General features: G+C 41.2%; 1 protein-coding gene across 12 annotated transcripts in view; it reads left to right on the forward strand.

The window, feature by feature from the left end:
- The first annotated feature begins 1,485 nt into the window (after positions 1 to 1,485).
- The window catches only part of dscamb (Down syndrome cell adhesion molecule b), a 120,113-nt gene continuing 96,951 nt past the window's right edge, over positions 1,486 to 24,647 (forward strand). For all 12 annotated transcript variants that reach the window (XM_084558361.1, XM_084558354.1, XM_084558358.1 and 9 more), the window contains exons 1-3: positions 1,486 to 1,664; positions 19,324 to 19,641; positions 20,350 to 20,496. In XM_084558361.1, coding sequence (XP_084414487.1) covers positions 1,622 to 1,664; positions 19,324 to 19,641; positions 20,350 to 20,496 — 508 coding nt within the window. In that variant the 5' untranslated portion in view covers positions 1,486 to 1,621. The remainder of the gene's footprint in view (positions 1,665 to 19,323; positions 19,642 to 20,349; positions 20,497 to 24,647) is intronic.

Raw genomic sequence — 24,647 nt, forward strand, 5'->3', positions numbered from 1 at the left:
TTTGTACACAACCAAAGTGGTAAAGATATTTGCTTATATCTAAATGGAACAAAGCCATTTAGATATAAGCAAATACATATCAGTATCCTGGGATACATAACCAGGATTTCACTCTTAGTATATTCTGTCATAGAGAATGAGCTGCACACTGTGCTGCTGGTTATATCACATTCAGTGTAACCCTGCTCTGTGGACAGGCCCACAGGCTTCCACAGCCCACTACGGCTCTACCCTTGACTTCAAGGCAGGCATTAAAATGGAGGGGTGGTGGTGGTGGTGGTGGTGGTGGTGGATTATGGGGTTGAGGGAGGCGATATGAATTGTGTACGTGTGTGTGTGTGTGTGTGTGTGTGTGTGTGTACGCGCCTTTGGGGTGAGGGACGCTTTATGTTAACCCTTTTCTCCACCCACTCACAGTGGAGTGTTGCCTTTTCTTTCCGTTTTCTCTCCTCTACGATTATTAAAACCATTCGATCAATTCAAAAGTGTGCTTCAATTAAACAAAAACTGCCTTGGCTCGCCCACGTCAGTGAACACAAAACGTGCGTCATTGGATGTCCTTGTGGATTTCCATTCCTACTGGGATCTCTCATCTGTTGTGATCCAGAGGAGAAATGCCATGTTAAGTCAATTCAAGCTAGATCTGCTACCGAATGCTTCTTTTCTGGGTACACCTGCGCACCGGCAGACAGCGCTTTCTGTTTGAGCCGGCGCAACTCCGTGCGTAAAAATCCTTGGTGCCTCGGTGCGTCAGGTGCAGCTCATTTCCTTAATGCAAATGCTCCACTCGCTGCGTGCTCTCGCGCTCTCCCACCTCCTGCCCTCAGGACCGACCGGTAGCCGCCTCTGCTCCTTTAAGGCAATGAGGAATTAAAGCGTCTGCAGGGGCAGGGGAGAGGGTTATTCTGTGTAATGCTCAGAGAGTCAGTGTGGTGCGATTAGAGAGCGGCAGCGGGGAAAGATGCGCTTGCTCGCCTCTTGCTGGACGCTCAGAGGCGATGAAGATGATCTGACTTTGGAGTCTGAGAAAAAAGCGTGTTTTTCATTCTTATTCTACCACCCTCTCCCCTCTGTTTGCTTCTTTGCTCTTTTAGTTATTTTAATTTCCTAAAGAAATATCTTTTTACTCCACAGGATGATCCGTCAGTCAGTGTTTTATTTAGGAAATCGGAGCTTTTGACATTTTCATTTTACCAAAATTTTGTTTAGCCAGTTCTTTTTTTTTTTTTTCTTTTTCGGAATTTATTTATTTTTTTTGGTTTCAGGATCCGCTTTCACCCGGCTCTGACTCAGCATCACACACACCTGGGCTTCACCCCTTCAGCATCCTCTTTGAATAACGGGGAGAAGCAGCAAGACGCGGAGCAGAGGAGGAGAGTCTGAGCACAGCTCTCCCCAAGACAATCACTGAGGATCATTTATGGTCCGAGCGCAGAAAAAGACAGCTGAGAAAGAAGAAAAAGTAGGGAGGAGATATTAAAAGTAGAGACTCGGACCGGTTTGCTTCAAGACAGTGGCAAATGTTTAACCTTACCCCAAGCGCTCAGAAGAGAAACCCAGGGAGGCACCGGTCGGAGGAAGACGAGAAAGCATAGCTTGGGGGGATTGAACGGAGCAGGGCATGTGGATATTGGCTTTTATCTTTTTCCAGAGCATCTTGAATGGTAAGTTTCACCTTTTCACATTTATTTATTAGCGCGCATCCCCTACTGCGGAATGCAAATCACTGGTAGACAGCTAAGTGACTGGAGAGGGAGGATGGAGGTCACCTGTGACCCACATGAAATGGATTTTATATGGTTGTCAAAAGGCTGACACCCTTGATAGAGGGAGAGACACGGGCGAGGCATGAATTGCGTTTTAAATCCTTCAGGCTCTCCCACAAACCACTAAACACATCCCTGGCCTTCAGATATACCTCCTTAGCCAGATTGAAAAAATACATTATGTTTGTTTTTAATTAATTACTTTAATTAAATTGGTTAGATTTGATTGTTTGAATTGTTTTCAGTTTGCATCAAATGAATGTGATTTGTTTTCATTTTCTGTCTAATGATACTTATTCTGTCACAACCTTGCTCCTCTGTGGCCCTTAGTAATAAGTGACGTCTTGGATATAATGGACATTTGGTTTAACCCTTTCCCCCTCCCCCACAGCGAGCTTATTTTTCAAGTTCAAAATGGCCTAAATGAATGGAAGGTATTAAAATGGCCACTTTATATACACATTTTCAAGCCAGTAAGCTGCATTTGTGTTTTGGAATGGATTTGATTTCAAATTTTGCATCGCACTCAGCGCTCTGGCAGTATTTTTGCATCAACTACACAACCAAATTTGAACACGGCTTTACGTTAGTCACCTTTAAATGGAGACAAATCAGAGAATCATTGGTACAAACTGTAAAAAAAAAAAAAAGAAAAAAAAAAGTGATGTCTTTTGATGAGACACATTCCACAAAGGTCACATATTTGTAAGGAAATGCAAAAGAACTTCATAAATACACGCACACAATAAATGTGAGATAAATTTTTGAATTTTCCATTCAAATAGCCAGAAGACATCCACCATTCAAATGCAATAGCCCAACACATTTGATTGTGCATCTTCTCCTGTATTTTCTTGCACACTTGCGTAATTGCATGCATGTGCACCGCTGCACGCATGCGAGTGTCCACACGCATTTTGTGTGCTCATACAGTGTATCCATAATCAATAGTGGAAAATTGATACAGTTTATTGCATTCACTTATTGGCCAGAGTCCCTTCTACAGGGAGGGATTATGGCTGACTGGGTGTGTACGAAAACAGGGAGAGTTGGGGAAGGAGATGGAGAGGGAAAGAAAATGGAAACATGTCTGTAAGGAAACACGTCGGGGTGACAAGATGGGGATTGTTGGCGTGTTTAGAATTCAGGCGGCTGGTTGAATTTGTGTGAAAGGGTAAAAAAAAAAAAAAAAAAATGCGGAATTCATAAAGCAAGAATTGGGGAAGTGAGGATTTACAGGTACGAATACATTTAACCGCATCAGGGGGTTTTGATATGATATGGTGTGTCCCCAAAATGGATTTTCCCTTCTGGCCGGATGATAAAATAAGGCTTTGGAAATGGATTTTTGTTTCTGTGTCGACGCTTTTTCATTGCTGAGGCAGCCCTCAGCCGGTGCCGTTTATTGACACTGACTCCATATAAAATGGTATCTCCCTCAGCCCAGCTTGTGCTGAAACTCATAAAGGAACAATAAGGAATCCTCATTAATCATAATCATCTGACTCTGACATTAGATCAACTGCCATGCAAGATTGTGTCCGTTTATTGCATAAGGGATTATTGAGGAGGCCTGTGGCAAACAACCGATAGGGATTAAGCAGTAGACGGCGTTGAGTACAGACGCCACACTTTTTTGTGTTCGCCATTTGTATGGCAATCTTTTTTTTTTTTCTCTACACGTTCTTTTTTTTTTTTTTATCTTTTGCATGTTTTTTTATTTGATTCCTTCATCTCTGTACCGGAGCTGTAGCTGTACGACTTTGTCCTCTGTGGCAGGATGTTTTGTTGATTATCATGAAAATGAGGTGTTCATCGGCTGAGCAGTCGTTGTCAGAATGAATGAATGACCTTGTAGATAGAAGCCGGCGCAGAGATTGGATTCCAGACAATTCTTGCTGTTTCAGAGTTAGGCCTATCACGTGTTCGCTGGCCTGTCTCTATGGTAACCTCCTTAATGGATGTCAGGGGCTGCGTCCTAAAACGTTCGCCCATTCACTCTTCGCTACGTGGGGTAGAAAGCTATATGTGGGGTGCTGCTGTCTGGTGTCAGAATCTATGACGGTGGTTGGTTAAAGTCTGGTGTTTGTTTACGCCATCATTTTTATCTGTTATGTTGAGAGTAGTAATTCTTCACAAACTGGACATCTCTACAAAATGGCAGACCCACATGACTCCTGACATGGAAGTGTGAGTTTGGCTGCAAACTGAGTTGGCCCGGAAGTACTTGATCTGGAGCTAATCACATCCTGTTCCATCAGTACGTCCACAGGTGTATTAAAGCGACCAAGCGACAAGCGAGCTGCTCAATGGATTCTGGGTTTTCCTTTGCATTGTGGTTCTGCTTAACGAACCCTGCAACCAATTATAAACAGATACACACCTGCACAATGCTCGCAAATGTCAAATTTTTATTTTCTCTGTGCAAACCGTTGAAATTGATTGTTCATTATCAAATGAAGCAAAAGACCTTCTCAGTCCTTAGATTACTCTGTTGTAAGAATCTGCATACTGAAAAATTAAATGTTGAATCTGACAATTATTATTTTTTAAATTCTATTTAAGACTAGTCTTTTGCACTTATCAAAGCAGGATCTATAAATTCAGTCATCAGAAACAGGAGAGGAAGCATTAAATATCACTGCCTGAAAGCTGCCTCCAGGCAAAAACCACAGCGAGCTAAACTGGCCTATTCAAATTCTCATTGCAAAGCTGTAACGAGACAAGTCTTTCCCACAGCGTCCCCTCCAAGACTGTGATGATTTGTAGACATGCACACTGTGGCTTAACCTGATGCTTGTGTCTTAAAAGGGACTTCTCTCTTAAATAAATGAACATTTGTGCAGAGGTCAGGAAATCACGCAATCAAATTCTGATCTCAATTAGCTGTGACCTTTCTAAACACACATCCAAGTTGAAATAAGGAGGCACCTACGGAGCATCTCGCCCAGTGTAGCTTACGGTGCAGCGAATAGCTGCCAACATCAGTTAGCCTGCCAATTTTACATGACCCCACATTATTAGCAACCTGAAACACTGGATGGAAATGCTACGGGGGCTGGGGTGGAGAGATAGATTGAACTTGGCTGCAAGTAGAAATGGGGAACTGGTGTTTGCTTGGTAATAAATCTACATGAAGGCGATGAAGGCAGTGCACTGATGAGAGCCTCGTTTGTAGGAGCTGTGACGCGGATCTCAAGTCTGTGTGGGGATGTCTGAAGATCAGCGGCCTCCCTGGCCGTTCATAGGTTGTAAAGCAGAGGAGTGAAACCCGACCAGCTTTCCAGCTGCACTCAGCCATTAGTCTGTTTACTAATTACCAATTAGGGTTTGGTTGCACAAGCAGTATCGTAGCTCATGAAATTAAATTACCCCATGAAAACACGCAGCGTACAGTCAAGTGATAGATCATCTTGTGCAGTCTTACTCTGATATGAATATCTAATGGGCTAAATTAAGTTTACAAACCCACTTAACTCTTGCTCACTTGTGTGAGTTATAAGAGGGTTTGTTGGGTTACATTTTGAACTCTGAGCGTGATTCCAGTTGAAAGGGCTGCTAATGTTGGGTAATGGATACCCTGATGTGTGATCATAATAGATATCCCCTTGTTCATACATCCTAGCTGTATAATGAGGGCTACTCTACTGTACCGTACCTCCTCGAGCCTGTCTAGCTCTCTAATTAGGAGCAAGCTTTGGTGACTTGTGTGCGTGCCTGTGTGTGTGTATGTGTGTGTGTGTGTGTGTGTGCTGTGTTTCACCCGATGTAAAATCTAATTACCGATCACACAGTGTCTGTCTGGATTTCACTGAATCAGAGGTGTAATTGCGCAAGCCGGCGTGTAAATGTCTCTTGCATTAAAATGTTAACGATATCATTTAGCATCTGCGGGGAAGAGCAGAAAAGCCCTCAGCACCCAGATGTAGGTGTTTGATCATGCGTGCAAAGTGAGGTTGTAGTACATCTGGCGGGGGTTTCCCTCTCAGACAGGGTTCTCAGTAGAGAGGATGTTTTTAATTCACTCAGCACCTGTCAAAGTGACATGTTATATTACTGTGCTGCGCTGCACAGGTACTGTAGTGGAGGAGCTGCTATAAAAGCTGCATTTGACACTTTAAAAACAGACTAAGTCAAGTTGAAAGCACTTCTGATCTCCTGTGCAGAACGCATCTATTTAGATTTGGTTTCAAACAAGTTTAGAATACGCCTACTTACAACATGATTTTTGAGATTTTTGACTTATGGCTTTCTGCATGACTTCTCAACAATTTCATAACTCCTCCCTTCACCCAAGAGCCAAGGTGTGAAGATGTGCGCAGATTCTGATATAACAGACCACTTTCACAACAGAAACTTTGACTTGGCACAGTAGGGAAAGCACGAGTACTTTAATGATGGCTCAGTTCCATTAAGTGCCACAATAAGCAGTAAGTGAACAAGTATGCACTGACCCGTGTGGAATCTGGCCACCATTAATATACCTGTGCTTACTGTTCAAATTTCCTTACTCCAAAGCTTTTGTCTCCATTGAATTGATTCCAAAACTCAAATACATATTCTAGTTGCAGACAGACTGACTGGCTGAACTGGGGGCTGGCAATTTGGATGTGGCAGTTGTCTGCCATTGACATGTAATTTTATCCATCGTGTTATTGATACATATGAGAAAAGCTCAAGAGAGCTCACTAGTGGTGTGTCAGTTGCGAACGATGCGGGCAGGGGTGGGACTTTGTTTTGATGGGTATTTGATACGGTGACCAGTGTCATAATGTTAACACTTTCCTGTATTTACTTGATTTGTTTGCCGTGGTTCAGTTGTAAATTTTAAGCTTTGATTAGAATGTTAAACAATAGTGACTGTATTTTTTTTGTATCAATAAAATGAGGATTTTATGAAAAGAGCAAATCGAAAATTGCTTAGCATCACACACACCATTCATAATTGCTAAATTAGGCTAAAATTGAAGGCTCAGAGTGAAACTGAATGAAGAATTATTTGGGAACTGTTTGGGAGCCATAAGAGCCGACTCTTCTAAGGGAGCCGAGCCAAAAGAGCCGAATCTTTGGAAAGAGACGAAACTCCCATCACAAAGCTCAACATGCTGCCACTTAAGAAAACACATGCAAATAGATAAAACACAAGTAATGGGTAAATGCCCTGCACTTATGTGATTTGGCATTTGGCAACATAGATGCAGCCCTTCATTCAGAAGAACTGAATGATTATGTTTTGGTTAAAAACAAAACTGCGGACAAATAATATCAATACAATATAAATGTCATTTCTAGGAGACATTAGCTGCTGCTACCTTTTTTCATTCCAGAAGAAGATTTCTGATTAACTGCTCTCATTGGATGCGGTCTGAGCTTAAGGTTTACATCCACAGGCCTGTGTAATCAGAACATCTGTGTGATGTGCTACAAAGCAATGAATTTATCATTGCATTTGTCTTCCTCATCTCATGCCTTTGGCAAGAGTTCCTATTATTTCTTTCATTGAAAACAATCTTTCTGCACACGACCACTTCATCTTAGATGGCGCCATTTTTGGGAATTGGCGAAACAGGATGTATATCTCACGCCTTCAACTAAATTTCTGTCTGGTATCATTACATTTCCCCTGTATTCTGATTTAGGCGTCTATACGGATCATTTTCATCATGCATAATCTGAATATTAGACTTCATTAAAATGTTACATGCTACACTTGCCAGTAGTCCATGCTGCGTTCCATCTGTTGGATGTCTGTTGTACGCTGTGCACCAGGCCACACTCCTTTTGGTGAGAGTCCCACCAGAGCTTTTGTTCATTGTGGAAGACAGGTGGCAGAGGTGTGATGAGTTCCCTATCCATCACCCCCCAAGACAAACATCCATGCTGGACCTCATAAATACTGGCTCTTAATCCAGTCCTCCACATACCAGGGCCAGGCTTTGAACTCGACACACTCGGTGGCCCAAGGCTGAATTGATCCTCGCGACTCCGGCCTGAGCATGATGCATGCGCCTGATGTATTGTGGCTCGCTAGCAGTCTGCCAGCCTGTCTCTGTCTCTGCCTTTGAGCTTGGCTTTCCCCTCCCGCATTTCATGGGATTTTCTTGTATATGCCAATGTTAAAAAAAAAAAAACAAAAAAAAAAAACACAACACATCTCTTTGACCTCTCTGCTATTTTCCAGCCCTTGCGTCCTGCTGCATATTTCCCATCCGCATTTCAATCAGACTATTCAAGGCTGCGTTTCCAGTAGACATTTCACCATCAAGTCTGCCCCTGAGTCTCAGGCTCCACGGTCCGAATATTAAAGTAGGCTAAGGGATAACGAAGGAGGCAAAGCTGGATAGACAGAATGACAGAAAGACAAATGGGTCCAGCTTGGTTTCTCGACACTGCTCTTTATTTTTAAACCAGGCACAGATGCTAAGATTTAAGACCAAGTTAGTGGCGGTTATTTTTAGCCGGCCATTTTTAAAACGCTGTCATCTTGTTGGTAAGGTGTGTGTTTATGTGTGTGTGAGAGAGATGTGCTTTATTTGTGTGTTTGCTGGTGTTTGTGTATCTATACGTGTTGGGAGGCTTTACAGAGTGCGTGCTTTTGCGCCCATTCGAACTGAAGTGCGTGTGTGTTTAATTGGGGGAGCTGGGTGGGTGGGTTAGGGTGTGACATGGAGTGGAGCCACAGGAGTCTGATTTATGCCCTTCCAGCCACTCATCGATCCCCCGGCCCGGTGTGAGACTGAGTGCATTGTCAATAATCTTAGCACTTTGTGGTATTCCTAGAATTCCCAGACCTGCTCTGCCTAGACCAAGGTGCGATGCTGCAGTAAGCCATCTTGTCCAAGATCAAATAAGAGGGCACAGGGCCTGGCAGCAGTGCATTTGATTGTAGGGCAGTCTGGCAGTGAATAGATCATTCTGCAGAGGCTGCGCTGTTAAAGAAAAAGAGAATTGGCTCCATTGTTCATACAAAGGGAAGTAATTTGGACAGAATTCTGCATGGGCACCTGGAAGCATGTAGCAGTTTTGTATGTGTTGCTAAGTGTCCCGTAGACACTTAGCAACACGTAGATGAGGTCTATTATGTGTTGCTCTGTGTCTCTCTCTATCTAGACCATCCATCCCCACAAGTGATTATGCTAACTAGTGTTTGATCAGATGATTAAATTAAAACTCGATTCATCCAAAGTGCTAAATGCTCAGAATACATTTGTGCCTGCCTAGAGTCCCCCGGCGTCCCAGCCATGGGAGGAAAGGATGACCGGAAAGGAGAAGGAAGAAACTGTACAAAAATGCCTCTGCTTTTTATCCAGGCAGCGGCACTGAGGTTGTAATAAAGCAAGCCGGGGGGCTGAGGGAGAGAGGAGGAGAAACGGAGAGAAACGAGAAAAGGAGAAAATAAGGATGTGTGTGTGTGTGGATGTGTGTGTGTGTGTCGTGGCGGTGGGAGCAGGGAGGGTGGGGCGCTGAAAGGAGCCGTGCTGTGGTTCCCTAAGTGTTGAATAAACATGCTTGGTTTAGGGAAATGGCTGCGATAAATGTTTAATATGATAAGTCCATAAAGACGGTCAAATGAGTCTGGAGTATTAAAATGAGCATGGCAGCAGTTGCAGCAGCTTTGGAGGAGGAGGAGGAGGAGGGGGAGGAGGAGGAGGAGAAGGAGGAAGGGGGGGTGGGTGATAATGGCAGGCAGAGCTAACAGGATGAGAGCAGCCAGCTGCTGTGACATCAACATTAACACACTCCACCAGCTGCTGGTCACAGACGTCTCTTGTACAAAACAGGGACAGCGGTGCGTCTTCAAAGAGCCACTGTGGCTTCATAATGGTATTATTACCTGTACAATGTTAACAGCACATTCACCAAGCACTTTTCAACACAGAGTTCAAGAGTGCAGTGAAAAAGGTAGAAAGGAACCAACAAACAGCTGGAAGAAAGGGAGAATTATGCCGGCAACACCACTCTAGCCAGCAGCTCATTAAAAGCAAAGAATAATAAAAAAAAATCTAAATAATAATCAAAGAGAAAGCTGGGATATGATGTTTATGCATCAAACAGTTAAATTATTTGGAAATTATATTAAAATTCTTTAGACACCAAACCAGCATCCAAAACCTAATAACAGCAAAGGCCCGCTGTGACGTTGCCTCACGTTGCCTGTTTCTGGAGCAAAAAAAGTTGCACTTAAACACACCGCAAAGGCAACAGCCAACTAACAAATACCTTTCCATAGCAGCAGGTGGCAGTAGGCTGAATTTGTCATCCAATGAGGAAACTGGACTACTATGCGACATACAAATTGTTGTACGTCGTGTTGACCTCTCCTGAGTGATGCTGATCAGTCGGTTTACAGTTTGTTCATTCTCGATCATGAAGTTGTAAAATATCCGTGCATTTAAACGTTCAGAAGAGATGAAGATGAAAAATGAGAAGAGCCTCTTATGTGTGCTCTTTGCTCTTTGTTCTTTTTGCGTTCTTGTGCACTGGTTCACTTCACAGCCAGTCAAAGTGATTTCTCTGACTGACTCATTCTGAAAAGTCAACATGCTGAATGGTCGGAAAAGCCGGCAACAGACGTCGTGTGGCAATGGTCACGGCTAGGTGTGTCACAGCCTTTGGCGAAAGAAAAGCTAATACAGACTTAGTTTCAGAGATAAAATGCCTCATGTAACCACCTCAGTTGGGACATACCTGTAAGGAAAGAGTGGTGTAAACCAGATAATCCAATCAATGGGGAAATGTTTGAACCTAAAATCCACGTAAACCCTTGATTTGGTTGTTTCTCTCAATGATGCTTGGGGGGAAAAATCTTCTTCTTCTGTAATATTTCTGCCAGATTTGATGCTCCAGAGCTGGTCGAACCATTTTGCACATGTCAAAATATCTGATTGATGTTTTGGGACATGCAAGGCATACAGTATATCTTTATCATTAGTGTCCATGTAAACGGTTAAGATGAGTTTTTTTCGTTCTTTTTGCTTTGGCCTATCAACAGAAAAAGTTCTCACTGCCACCATTTCACCAAGGTGTGCCGTGTTTACCAAACTGATTCAGGTAACACAGGTGAAATCAAATCCAAAGCCAAAGACTGTTTGTGTCGGGTCATTCTGCCTCACAGCTCTATGAACACCAAACAGCCTTTGGACGTAGCGTTAGCTTACGCGGCATGCAGGTGGACAGCGGCCGCGTTAAGATGGCCGACAACAGAAACATCTCCGAGGGCCCTTAACCTTAATGTCTGGTGGCATAATAAGGTTGGTTGTCCAGCATGTGCCACGTCTGCTCGTCTAACTGAGGTAAGGCCTCTGCCAACAGGCATCTGTTCAACGAGAAGGCTGCTGCTTAATCATATTATGAAGAGAGACAGTGTATGCTGACCATTAGATTAGTTTGGAGGCTATTCGATTATGTCCACTCAAGTCTCAATCAGACCTGTTTAAGTATAATAGTAGAGAATCTTAAAGGATGTCTTAGTGTTCAGAGCTTACTGGCAAAACTGAGCTACTGTATATACTCATCATAGCCACTGGTGCATGGAGCAGAGCTGAGTCCAGCATCTGAAATAATTCTTTGTGTGTGTTCAGTGGGAGACCAGGTTACTTAGACACAGAAATATTTGTTAGAAAGTAGTAGCTAGTTATTGTTTTCAGTTCCGTTCATGCTATGTGCTCACCTGCCAGTTCATTAGGTACATTAGTGGAAACAAATGCTTTCTAATATAGCAGTCTACATTAAAATTTACCTTCATGAAGGTTGTGGTGTTAGTTTCAAATAACTGACAGAGCTGTTGATTCAGCTGTGTTTTCATTTTGTAGGCTGTGGTTTGTAGAACTATTGAATTATACTGCGTTGTACCTACACGTGTTTTTATTATTTCGGCAACCCCATTTAGTCAGCAGCTAGGTTAAATAACAAAAACACTTCCAGAAACACCTTCCTTATGCTGATTTATGCTGATTCAACATAAACTGTACAATGTAACAGTTGAGAAGGACTGTAATATTAGAATGCATTAATTTTCAATAGTGTACCTAATAAACTGGCAAGTTGTTTGCCACGTATAGTGATCACTCTGTTCTTACTGCAACACAGATGACTTAAAATCACGAACTTGTTTATCTGACAAAAAAAATACAGTTTACCACCACCGCCACTGCCATACCTACATCACGCTCACTTCTTCTTCCTAGCTGTCTCTGTATCACTTTATGTGGAACTACCGTTGCACCTCACCCCCAAAAAATATATTTATAAATGTATTCGCCTAGGCCTGTTTGTCAAAGGGATTAGCATTAGCTGTCTATAAATACACAGTTTTTATTCCCGTTAATTAGGTTGAGGAGAGGCAGCACCGTGGCGCTGCTCTCTTCAGTTCCTGGTAAAATTAGAAAATGATTTTAATTAATAGGTAAAACTGCGGGTGTTGAAATTTTAAGTGTAATAAGCTCTTTCTAATTGCAAAGGCTGCTGTGGTTCAGCTGCAGCGTTGTTTGGGTCCACATGGGGGAATCTAAGTCATCGTAAATATGCAAAGAGTCTATGTGACAACCTTGTTTTATTTACTTTATTAAAGACATGGGTTTCCCTCCACTTTCTTGTTACATCACATAGCAATGTCAGATTAGTACGAGCGGAGGTTTTTATTCATCATTGGCAGCAGCAGAGGGAGCCGCTATAGTTTGCCACATTATAATCCCTCATCAGATCCACTCTCATGCACTCATCATCACCATCAGCAGCAGCATAATTTAGACATCACAGTCTTTATTGCTCAGTTTTACTAACTGAGAAACAGACCAGGGTCCCTGGCTTTCCCCTTGATGAGACAGGCAGCCACACTGGCCCATTTAAGACATGAAAATAGACCGGGGAGGGGGAGGCTTCATCTGCCGTGGGGGCCTCGTTTTAGCGGTGCCCTCCCCTCCTAGACATCAGAGGACAGATCTGTCGGTGTGGATCAGCAGCTTGCGTACAGCCAGCCCTTTCTACTGTCACAGCACTGCTTAATATTCATGAGAGCAAATTGGAAGACAGTCATTTAACTTCCGTGCATGCTGTATTGCCTCTGGGCAGATAGGATCAGTGGGAATGCTTACTCACACTGGACTCCCCGGCCATAGCTGGTTATCGTCCGCCTGCATCAGAACTTCTAGCCACTTTCAAGTTAATGGACTTTGATATGCGACAAATTCTACTTTGGTGAAATATGATTTCCACATTAAATGAAAGTCAGTAAACCTGTACAGTGCATTTGAAATCTGGGTCATGCACAGGTCAAAGTCATATTTTTAGCTGCTAGGAACACAGCTTGATCACATGCTTTAGCACTGCATACATCAGTTCTGCTATCCCTGAATCTGCAGAGCAGGAATAGGAATTTGTTAGGGTGGAAAATTGCTTTAGCTACTGTTAGTCTTGAATGTGAGTGAGCCAGGTATGATCTCCACATCCCAGGCAGACTTGCCCTGAGGGCACAGAGCAGAGAGCTGCTTTAATTACCCAAGGTTCCCGCTGTCACATTGTCACTGTGAGGCACCCGGTGCCACGCTACCGTGCGGTGCAGAGTCCCCCTGCCGTGGTGGCGATGACAACTCAGACAATGGATCTGCTCGCTCAACAGATGCAGCACAAGTGCCCTGTGAAATATGGGAAGCTGAATCAATCCCACTGTCTCTCTGATTCTCTCTTTGCCTCCTCTTGTTTGCTCTCTGCTCTTCTCTTCCCGTGTCAGGAGTGTTCAAGAAAAAAAAAAAAGCAGCTGCTTGAAAGACGTAATATGCAACTATGAAATGAACATTCCCACATGGCACCAGGACCATGCATTCAAGAGTTAAATGTCTCACAAACTCCAAGAGACACTTATATGTTTTGATGGGACATTTGACTGGGAATTTCCGTAAAAATTCACTAGACCTTAATTGTTCTCATTAGCTGTGATCGCTGGTTTGTTTAAATTAGGAGACCCAATGGCTCTGAAAACCCACCTTCGTGGTTGGTTGGTAATCATTCAGTAGCCAAGCAGTACGACATTGTCAGTTAAGTAATGTATTGTAAAGCAGCATTATTCTTATGCACATCTTCAGGATTGGTAGTCAGAAGTCAAATATATTAATCGCTGCTGGATTATCCAAATGTCAGATTATTTGTCTTTGATATTAAAAAAACAACAACAAAAAAACGGTTTATTATCCAGTAAATCCTGGCAGCTTTAAGTCATGTCATTTACACACATTTTGTAATATTCACAGATATCTGTTGACGTGGGGGCTTGTGAAAGGTTACTGGTTCATTCACTGGAAATGACAAATGCTGCCCTTTTAGAACAGCAGTGCCGTTAAGCAAGGCACTGCTTGAATTCTATAACTGTACACATATGTAACAAATAACACTGACCTGTTTTGTGTTGAAGGCAATAATTAACCCAGTATTCGGCAGATTAAAAACCCAGTCTGAACAATAATGTATCATGTGACCACCTCAGTTGGAAAAGAATAATCATAATACTCCAACCATTTCGTGTTGAAATGACGTCTGCCTGCACACATTTGCCCCATGTGGGTTAAACATTGATGACGTGACAAGTGTCTGGAAGGGACAGAAACATGGAGGTAGCAAAATAATCATTTGCTGAAATAAGTGTTTGAAAAGATGAACGGGGACGAAATTGATGTGGGCAGTGTTGTTGAAAATGTGGGCCTGTCTTGGTTGTGTTCTTCCACTGAATAAATTCAGTATTTTTCATAAAGTTTTGGGAAAAGCAATCCTCTTTTCCTTGTCCTGTTATAGTTCCAGTGGATTAAACTCTCCAGGTCATGTAAATACATATTTCTTAACCAATGATTTTTTTTTACCGTCCATGTAAACAGTAAATTTGGAATCTGTAATCAGAGCGATTTCAGTCAGGGTGAAGAACCATTGTCCATGTGTTGTTTGTAGAAAGCAGTTGTTTCCAGCACAATAAACTGACATAAACACTTTTTTTTCCCTCCACCTGGCCAGTATTAAACCGAAGTCTGACTTAAGAAGCAACTATGGTGAACATGGTGAGAGGTGTTTAGCAGCTGGAAAGCCAGCCAAGTTGGTGGAGACCAAAACAGAGCAAAAAGAAAGCGAATGACGTACTTACATTCATAAAATTTGGCCCAAAACAACTAAAACTTAATAATAACAATAAGGTTCCATATTTCTGTTAATGTAAAGGATCGTAATATGTAATTTTCAATACATTGAAGCTGCTTTTTTTGTGATAGAGTCCTCTTTGATCTATCAATGTACATCGCCTGGTTGTTCTGGTTGTTTCTGATCTTAAAGTTCATTAATAATGAATATGAGTGGCAATTAGTTTTGGCCATTTGGTCAGAAGTAGCTACTTCTGTGCTTCAACCATTAACAGTTCTTTCACCAGTATCTACAATCTATCTAAGCCAACAGAATGCTATCGGAAATTGGAAACAGCACTAAACACAAATGGACAGGATAAATTAAAAAAAAGCAATGATTTCTAGCTCTTCATACAGCCCCCCTTCTTCCCTATTCTCCCTGAAGATATCCTGGTGGAAAAAAATCATAGTCAATTATAGATGCATATAATGCATTATTGAACAGTGTCATTTATTTCACCTTTGCAGTTGAGCTCATGAAAAATTATGCCAATTACTGATTTTCTCCCGGGCAATGTAGTAAGTGGTTGGGCCCTGAGGCCATTTGTTGGGGCATGACATGGTGCTCTTTGTGAGGTCTACGGGGGTGATGTACCTGCGTCACTGGACCATTTGTGGTCTGGCTCCTGAGCTTAGTCAATTAGGAAAACGAGTAGCACAGTGATATGCGCCCTTCCGCCAGAGTCCGTTTCTTTTTTCTTTTCTTTTTTAATTAAATCAATCTCGCTATCACTCAGCCGGTCTAAATTGAGTTGCTCTCGCGTGCTTTTCATATGTGAAATAGACGAATATCAAAACAGCCGCAGCATAAATCCTAATCCAATTTCTCCGATGCTCGCACAGAATAGAAGCTTTCAGAGCAACCACACGCTTCTTTGATCTATACTTCTCTCAAGCCATTTGCTATTGTAGCACTGTAATGTTCAAAGTATCAATTAACTAAGTAACCAAATAGCATTTGCAGAAAACTTTGACGTGTGCCAGTTGTGTGCTGGATTCTTTTAATTGAAGAAAATATTGTGGTGTTTTTTAATTTGTGAAAATAATTTTTGTCTTTTGTCTTCACTTAGTTCCCCAGAAAGTACAAACAAACACTTACCAATAATGTACAAGCCACATTTATTCTTTAGCATGCTCAGCAGCACATTTCAGGTTTCACACAAAGAATTCCTCTGCTGGATGGAAATCAATAAAAGCTGTGTGATTTAAAAAATATGGACATGAGTGATTTCAGTGCGTCTTCTCCTCCTCGCTAACCTTGAGCGCCATCCATCCACGAACAGGTGGGGCTTTGACCCCCCACCACCCCCACTTCCAGTCTGTATTATCAACAGAGCACTGAGAAGATTGATACTCTCTGTGCCAGCTGAAAAAAAAGAGAATGAATCAGAATTTAATATGACTTTGATGTATTATTTTCATCTCGGCTGGGGCCACAGATTCATCGAGAGCCCAGTACGCTACCCTGCTGCATTTTAAAAGATTCAAATCGGCTAAAACTTTTTTATGTGAAAGACTGTATGAGAGTGTATTCAAACATTTCTCTCCTGGAAGACTACAGTCTGTACTGCACTCCTTTACATTTTATTTTGAACAAACAACTAGTCTTTTATATCCAATATGTGGAATTTAGGCTGCCTTGAATGGGGCAGAGGCCATGTATCAAACACGTATTGTTCACTGATGGGAACATTTTGTTAAAAAAAAAAAGAAAAAAAGAAAAGACAGCAGTAAGCACAGTGAAAAACTTGTTAAGACTTTTAAGTCATAAAAAGTATACATTTAATTTATTCTGGGACTAAATCTGTTCAAAAATAAATGTCACTCTGTTACAGTATATGTACAGAACTGTACACTTAATTCATGCATTATATAGCAGCATTCAGTGCTGACATTATGCAAAAAGATATATCTAATACACTTTTCTATGATTGAAGAGTGCTAGCATCTACAAAAAGTCATACATATTAAGGGCTGCTGGATTTCTCAAATTATTGGTCTTCAGCATCAAGAAAATTCAATATATGGCCTCGCTTCATGCACATACTGACAACTGCAACGTAAACACATGCTTAGCATTGGTATAGCCTATGTAATACAGACACAGCCTTTTTGAACAGGTTGCTGATTCAAACACAACAAATGAGTAATGCTGCTCTGCCCTTTTACAGCAAATGTTATACGACCTGTTAAGGTCGTTTAACATTTTAGGCAATGTGTTTCCCTCTTAAAGTAGCCAACCCTGAACATTGGATGTGCATAGCTTAATAAATATGTGGCTTATGGTACTCAAAATTTACAGCCTTGAAACAAACTCAATACTAAACATGGCTCTGATAGATCAAAAATCTGGAAGAATTTCAACTGGCTCTGGCTAAAAACTGTCAGGGAACCAGAGGTACTATACTGTCACAGACAGGCTGAGTCACAGCTGACATGTTAAAGAATATGATTTTATCACTGCACATAGATCTAAAAATAAAATATGGTATGGCATTGTATTATGTGTTATTATTATTATTATTATTATTTTTAACCCATATGTAATTAGAAGAAACTGTACTGCCAGCTGTTGATGGTACTCAACAACATTTAAATATAAAGTTGTTGCTTAACTACAAACTACGTATAATGTTTAAAATATCCTATACTAATATAAAATAAAAAAATAAAAAAATAAATGATAACATGATAAAGCCTTTAGTTCAGTAGTCATCCTTTACAGATTACATTTCTAAACAAAACGTAAGCTGTTTAATTAGCCACAGACATGCAGCTGTTTGCTAACACAACGTCGTCCTTCCCAAGGAGCGACTGTTAATTTAAAACAACTACAGGTTTGTTTGTCTCTTTCACTTAGCTACTCTATAATAAACCCAGCAGACATTTTAGAGCTCGAGACGCTAAATACAGATTAACGCATTTTCAGTTTTTGACCTGTTTTGGTTGAAGCTAAAGTTAACGTAAACTCGTTAGGTTTTAAGCTAGCGTTAGCCCAAAACGTCAGTTTATATTTTCAGTATTGCTCGAAAAAAATAGTCGTACTTGCATTCTCTTTGCACTACTACACCTTAACTCGTAATATTAGATAGCTGACATATGTAAAGACAATTTTCAACCCATACTTTAAACAGTAATGACGTATTTGCACAGCATAGTACATCCACTCAGGCGTTTTCACTCATTGAGAGTTTTGTAGTATTTGTAGGATAATTTTCAGTACGCCTTTCTCATACTATTAAATAGTTTCAGAGTCATCACTGAAAACTTGCAAGCCTAACAGTGGTAATTATTGATCATGACTCTGTTTTCTGCTGTCATTCGAATGAAAACACCCCACGTTAGTCTAATATTATTATTTATGCCAGAAGTGCAAAGTATTTCAGAAATGGTGCAGTTGTCCAGATCTCCAATATGTCAAATAAATCTTCTAGAAAATAGTTGCTGTATTGATCTGTAGCCTGCTAATAATTTTCTCTGAGCATTCCTAATCTGTGACAACAAATAAGCATTGTGTGGATGTGTGTGTGTGCAGTACATGAGCAGGTCACTGGAGTGTCTCATTGCTGGTCTAGAGCTGCTGGAGCAGAGAAAAGGGTGGAAACGTCTGCAATTTGAAACCTTGTTAGGAATTTATGAAGTGCTAAAATGTTTTCTCCCCAGGGAGGGTCCAAGCCAGCTGCCAGTGCCACTGTAAGCCATTTAGTGCAGAGCCTCATCACAACGCTGTGATGGCAAGCGAGATACACTAACATACAAAATACCAACAAACTATGGGTCCGTCACGCACTGGCCTTCAGATTACAAACATCTGCTGGGATCTTCAACCTGAAATCAAACAGCTGTAGATTTCTATGAGGCTAATTGCACCGACATTGACATTTATTACCCTCGTCTCCTCTAGAGAATGCTCCCGCACAAACTGCATTTAATGTCATTCGCTTTACTGTGATACTGGCTTAAATTGAAGCTCGAACATAATCAAGGCAACTGACCTTATTCCATAATTGATGGTAGTTTATGTTAATTTAATGTTCCCAAGATCCCAGGGATGGGAATACGTTGATGAATCCAAAACGACTGATGATCATCTATAAATAGAAGCACTTACGTGGAACGACTTTTGAGGAATACTAATTTGAGCTTTTCTAAATTTAACTAATCAATTTTCTACTCAAATACCAAAATACCATAAACAAGAAGAATTTTTGAGATGTTAACATCTCAAGGTCTCATCAGATTTTCATTGAGAACTTAATTCATGGTGTTGCATACAAACTTTATTTGCTGGAAAGCAGAGGTACAAATCGACTGAAATATCAGTCCAATGTGTAACTGTGATAATAATAAAAAAAAGTCATAGTTCTAACAACAAACCTCCTGTGTTTTCTCTTTTCCAGTTTTCAGTGAGGACCTACATTCCAGCTTATACTTTGTCAATGCATCTTTGCAAGAGGTAGTATTTGCCAGCACCACAGGGACCTCGGTGCCCTGTCCTGCTGGGGGTGCTCAGCCGGCCTCGCTGCGGTGGTATCTGGCTACCGGCGAGGAGATCTACGATGTCCCAGGCATCCGTCACGTCCACCCTAATGGAACCCTCCAGATCTTCAACTTCCTGCCATCCAGCTTCAGCAAGCTGATCCACGACAACACGTACTACTGCACTGCCGAGAACCCTTCTGGCAAGATTAGGAGTCAGGATGTCCACATCAAAGCTGGTGAGTCCGGCACATACAGTAGTTGTACTAAATGTTGTTTGATGTAACAGTTGCAACACTACCAGGATTAAAGTGGTAAAGTCTGGTCAAAACTGATTAATCACCACAAAATTAATGTGTGTAAAGTACAGTATGTCTGTCCAAAAATAACTCTGGCATGTACCAAATTTTCAGTGGAAAAGTGTACTAAGTACTAAAAGTTTTAAATTTGCAAGAACCAGAATATTATAGACATTATCTGATGTACTATATATATTTTTATCGGTCCGGTAACGCGCCATTTGGATTTCATTATGAGGCATGTTTCAACCAACAGAGGAAAAAATATAGTCCTACAACCAAGCAGAGCCATTTTGTTGTAAACAAATTCAAACACCCATGTTACCTTTTCTGTCCATCACTGCATAAAGCCCGCCCAAATGATTTGATTGGTCAGGCAGATCTTTGCTGGGGAATCATTTACCTGACCTCAGACCAGTTTTTGACTGCCAGAATTTTGTGGGCAGTGGAAGTTGGACTGGCTTCTGGACTAACCCTTGTCTCCCCCAAGTTTTGCAGAGTCTTGAGTAGATTTCCTCACTGAGTAAACTGTTTATGCGGCTGGTGCTGTAAGTTTCCATTTGTTTTCGGAAACTGGGTCCCTCCAAAAAAGTGTTCAGTAATGTAATAAATTTTTCTGTGTTCTGTATTTATTTATTTGTTCAACAGTTTCACGGGAACCCTACACAGTGAGAGTGGCAGACCAGAAGGCTATGAGAGGCAGTGTAGCCGTCTTCAAGTGCATTATCCCTGCTTCTGTGGAGGCCTACGTCACTGTTGTATCATGGGAGAAAGACACCGTTTCACTCAGCTCAGGTATGACTTCAATACTTCGCATAAAGACATCAGTCATGTGCTAAAGGTTCTGTCTCTAGCACACAAACCATCCAACCTGTTAAAGAGCAAGATGATGTGTTAAATCTGAAGGTAAAAAGCCAAAGCCGATGTTAAAATGAAATGAAACGTCCATATTAATGTGTTTTGACAAGGTTTTTTAGTTATTAAAGAGCACAAAGTGAAGCCTTTTTGCGCCCACTCTGGTTACGACAAATTTGCAGGATTAAATTTGTCGAAGGAAGAAGTGTGCTGCCTTTTTTGTGTGTTTATCCCAGCCCCCCTCCCTGATTTGCTCTGCTCTGCACTCTTTGAACACTATGTTCTGTTTAACTGTGAGTCATCTTCTTACCTGTTTACTGTCGTAGTCTGCCATTACTTGGGCTCTGCAGCTCTGTGCAGCTCTGTTCCCCCACTGGCCAGAGGATGTTGATAACTGTCACATTGAATCACTGGGCTTCTTTTACCCTTACACTCTCCACCTCAGCCAACTCCATTTTGAGTCCAGCAAGGGGTAAAGTGGAACAGTTTACATAGCATTATATAGCATTGACCTAGTTACCCTCCTTGTTTGAATACAGGGGCACTAGATACCAGAATGTTCTCTGGGTCCAGTTTTTACTCAAGTCAAATGGAATGGTTATCTGTTTGATTGCTCGGTGTACTGCCCGCTGGCTGATTTTGCTTCATACTGGGCGTTCAGGGACCTGTAAGTGAGCACTTGATGTCATTTGACTTAGGGCAGAATCTGGGACGGTGTTTTGGTGGCATTTTAAATGTGTCTGCTCAAGCATGAAGATGTGTCTTCTGATCCATGCCAGCGACTTATTTACTTGAGGTTACTCGAGTTACTTGCCGCGAGCTGCTGGTCGAAGACATCGCCTAATGTCATGGAGAGCGAGCAAATATGTAGCATGCAGATATGATTAGGTTGTGCAAATGAAATGAATCGTGTAGACAAGGCTCAGAAATTACGTTTATCTCAACTGTGGCTGAAGACATTGTCCATTATGAGGATAAAATAATTTAACACATGTCCTCTTTTTAAAAAACAAAAGCCTGTTGACCTGAATTATGAAATGCAGAAAAAAATATCTCTTCACACAGGTACTGTAAGTATTATGTGGGCCATTTCTTTATACTGTAATCCAATCATTGCTAATCATCTCTTAGACAAGCTCTCATTGTCCTGTATATCGTGATATCTTTTCATTTTTTCAAGCAGGCCTGACAGCCTATAGAATATGCAGTGAAGTTTTGATGGATTATATTGTATGCTCGACGTTCTTTTGAGTTCTTTCGCAAGCGTTCAAAAGAACAACGATATTGGATTGTCCGTGTTTACTCCAATAAGTATTGCAGCAGGCGAGTGCTGTCAAAAGCATGAGCACACGGTCAAAATCACTGCTGCTCGGTGATAAATATTTGATGGTAGATTCTGATGCATGAGCGGATTCACCTCACACTGTTATGGAGAGGGTATGTTTACTCTAGGAGCGAGGGTTAGAAGGAGGTGTGTGTGTGTGCTTGAGTTTGTGCATGAACAAAGACACTGCAAGGAGTACCAACAGAGCTTGACAATGGCAGCTGGATGCAGTTTGACCCAGCCTAGTTTTTCTGACTTCTTTTCCAGACCCTCTTTTCTTTTCCTTTCCAGTTTTTCATAAAAAAATGTCTTTGGTCTCTATGGACACAAAATAAAGCTATCCCACAGCCACACTGAATTATTAATCTCAGGTTTTTGTTGGGAACAGTAGCATCAAGCACACGCCGCTACTCTTGCATTGTGCATCAGAATGAGACGAAAACAGGTCTTGAAATATTTCTCTTAGTAGACACCGAAATAACCAGGATGGCTAGAAAAATATCAGTTGTGGATGTCACTTTCTTATTGAGCAAACGTTAATAGAGAGGTAATGGATTATGTGCCTGCTTGATATTGTCAGGTGTAAATGTGATGTGAATGTGAAAACCAGCAACATGTAGAGAAGATAGTAGCTTAAATCACAGCAGCTGAAATCTCTGAATATCCAGTGATTCACATTAGGGTCAAAAATAGATGCATAATTACAGACTAGGGCCTGTCTTAATTAATCAGCTGTGATTGAAAAGTTAATTACAATATGAATTACCTTTCAGAATGAGGACTGCTTAGTAGTCATTTGAAGCGGCCTGTTTTCAATGTGAATGAGCACGATGCAAGCTCACCGGGTCCTAATGTTGTCACTAACATACCATTAACCCGTCATGAATTTTAAAATGGATCTTGCAGCACAAGCTTTCAAATGCCCGGCACCGATCGCCTCCACGCTGCTTTTGATTAACAATTGACAGAGCTAATAGAGAGATGAAAGAGGCGAGGGAGAAAAAAGAAAAGAATGAAAGTAGAGAGGAGAGGGGAGGAGTCGCTCCGTGTCCTACTGTGTTCCTGCCAGGATTTTATATGATAAACCTTTATTTGAATTCATGTGTGTCACACTCACCTTTGTGTGTCAGTGTGCACTCGTTTGAGTCTATGTAGTTGTGTTTTTTTTTTACACGCCCCTGTGTTTTCATGTCAAGTGGTCATGCTTTTGTAAAGGGATGGAGCTGGCATGGTGTGTGTTTTTTAGTGTTCTTCCATCTAACTACCTTTTGTCTCTCATCATTCATGATATGAGGCAGCGTAATGAGCTGGACGGCCTCGGATGCAGACAAGAGCTTCAGCAAAACCAGTGCTTGGATATTGAATGAGCTGCAAACAACATGCTGTCACAGAGACCTTGTACTCTTCTTTAAGATACATGCTGCTGAATGTTGTGCAGTTTGTGCATAACTTTTGTGTCTTGGGATATCAAGTGTGCCATCACTTATTATTAACCCTTTACACCTAAGGCGCAGTTTGTAATTAACATTAATGTCAGTGTTTGTGCTAATTAAATTTATCAGTTGACAAATAAATCCATTTGACCACCAAGCCAATAGTCAGCTGTCTGCTGGTGTTTGGCCATTGGTGGGCATCTGTGGCCCTGACACTGGCTTTTCAACCACTTCAGCAGGTTTAATTAGCTTGCAGTCTTGCCAGTAGTTGTTTGATGGCATCACTCCCGTGATATGGTTTTATAATCAACCTTCATCATTATTATCAGTAATTTGACAGCAGAAACACAAATGGATATTTGCTGCCAGGTTGGTCATGGAAAAGACACAGACAACACGACAGTTAATATTATGTTGAAAGTATGATTACACCTAGTGTATTTAGGCTTAGATACAATTAAACAGTAAGTAAGTAAGTTGTTGTCTAATGGTAGCTAATCTGGCACATTCAATTTGTTGACAGAGCAAAAATTATTTGTATACTAGCCTGGCATAACTTTGCATATTTATTTCACTTTTGGTGTGTTTGAACCAATACAGAAACCATTACACTCAGTTGGATAGTCCTAATAGTCGGAATCTTGCTTCTCCGACGTCAGCTATTTTGTTGTAAATAAAACTCAACAGTACTCAGATAATGAGTATGACTACACTGTTACTCCTCTGTCCATCATGGCATAAAGCACGCCAAATAATTTGATAGGCCCAGCACAACTTTGCTGACCATAATGAATTCCCCATGGAGCGACCCCAGACCAAAATTTCTCCACTAAAAGTTTTTTAGTGTTATGACTTTGGGCTGGCTTCTAGGCTACATTTATACAACAGCAATGCAACATTATCCTTTTGACTACACCATTTGAGCTTCTCAAATTAGAGTGTGACATCAGAAGAAAATCGAGGAAAATGTGCAGCTGTCTTAGACCCTACAGTTTCAACATTGTTTACATTCTTGTTTTGCTCACGTGGATAACCATTCTATTAGAATTAGATTATGTGACAATTCAGAAAACTTGATCTTGTGACATTAAAGCTGTATATTTTTTTGTTTGTCGTCTAGATATGACAAATTATATTTATTTTGAGCAAGACATAAATAAAAAAATCTTGCTTCTGTTTAAGGTGACATTCTCACTCTTTCAAGTTTTGATTGTGAGATTCTCACAATTTATCCAAATGAGGAAAAAAGTTTCTCAAAAATATTTTGATGTGGGATTGATTGTCATTTATCAAAAATGCCAAAAATTGTCTGTGGTTCCACAATCTCAAATGGG

Source organism: Chelon labrosus, assembly GCF_963514085.1.
Source record: "Chelon labrosus genome assembly, chromosome: 13".
Classification (NCBI taxonomy): Eukaryota; Metazoa; Chordata; class Actinopteri; order Mugiliformes; family Mugilidae; genus Chelon; species Chelon labrosus.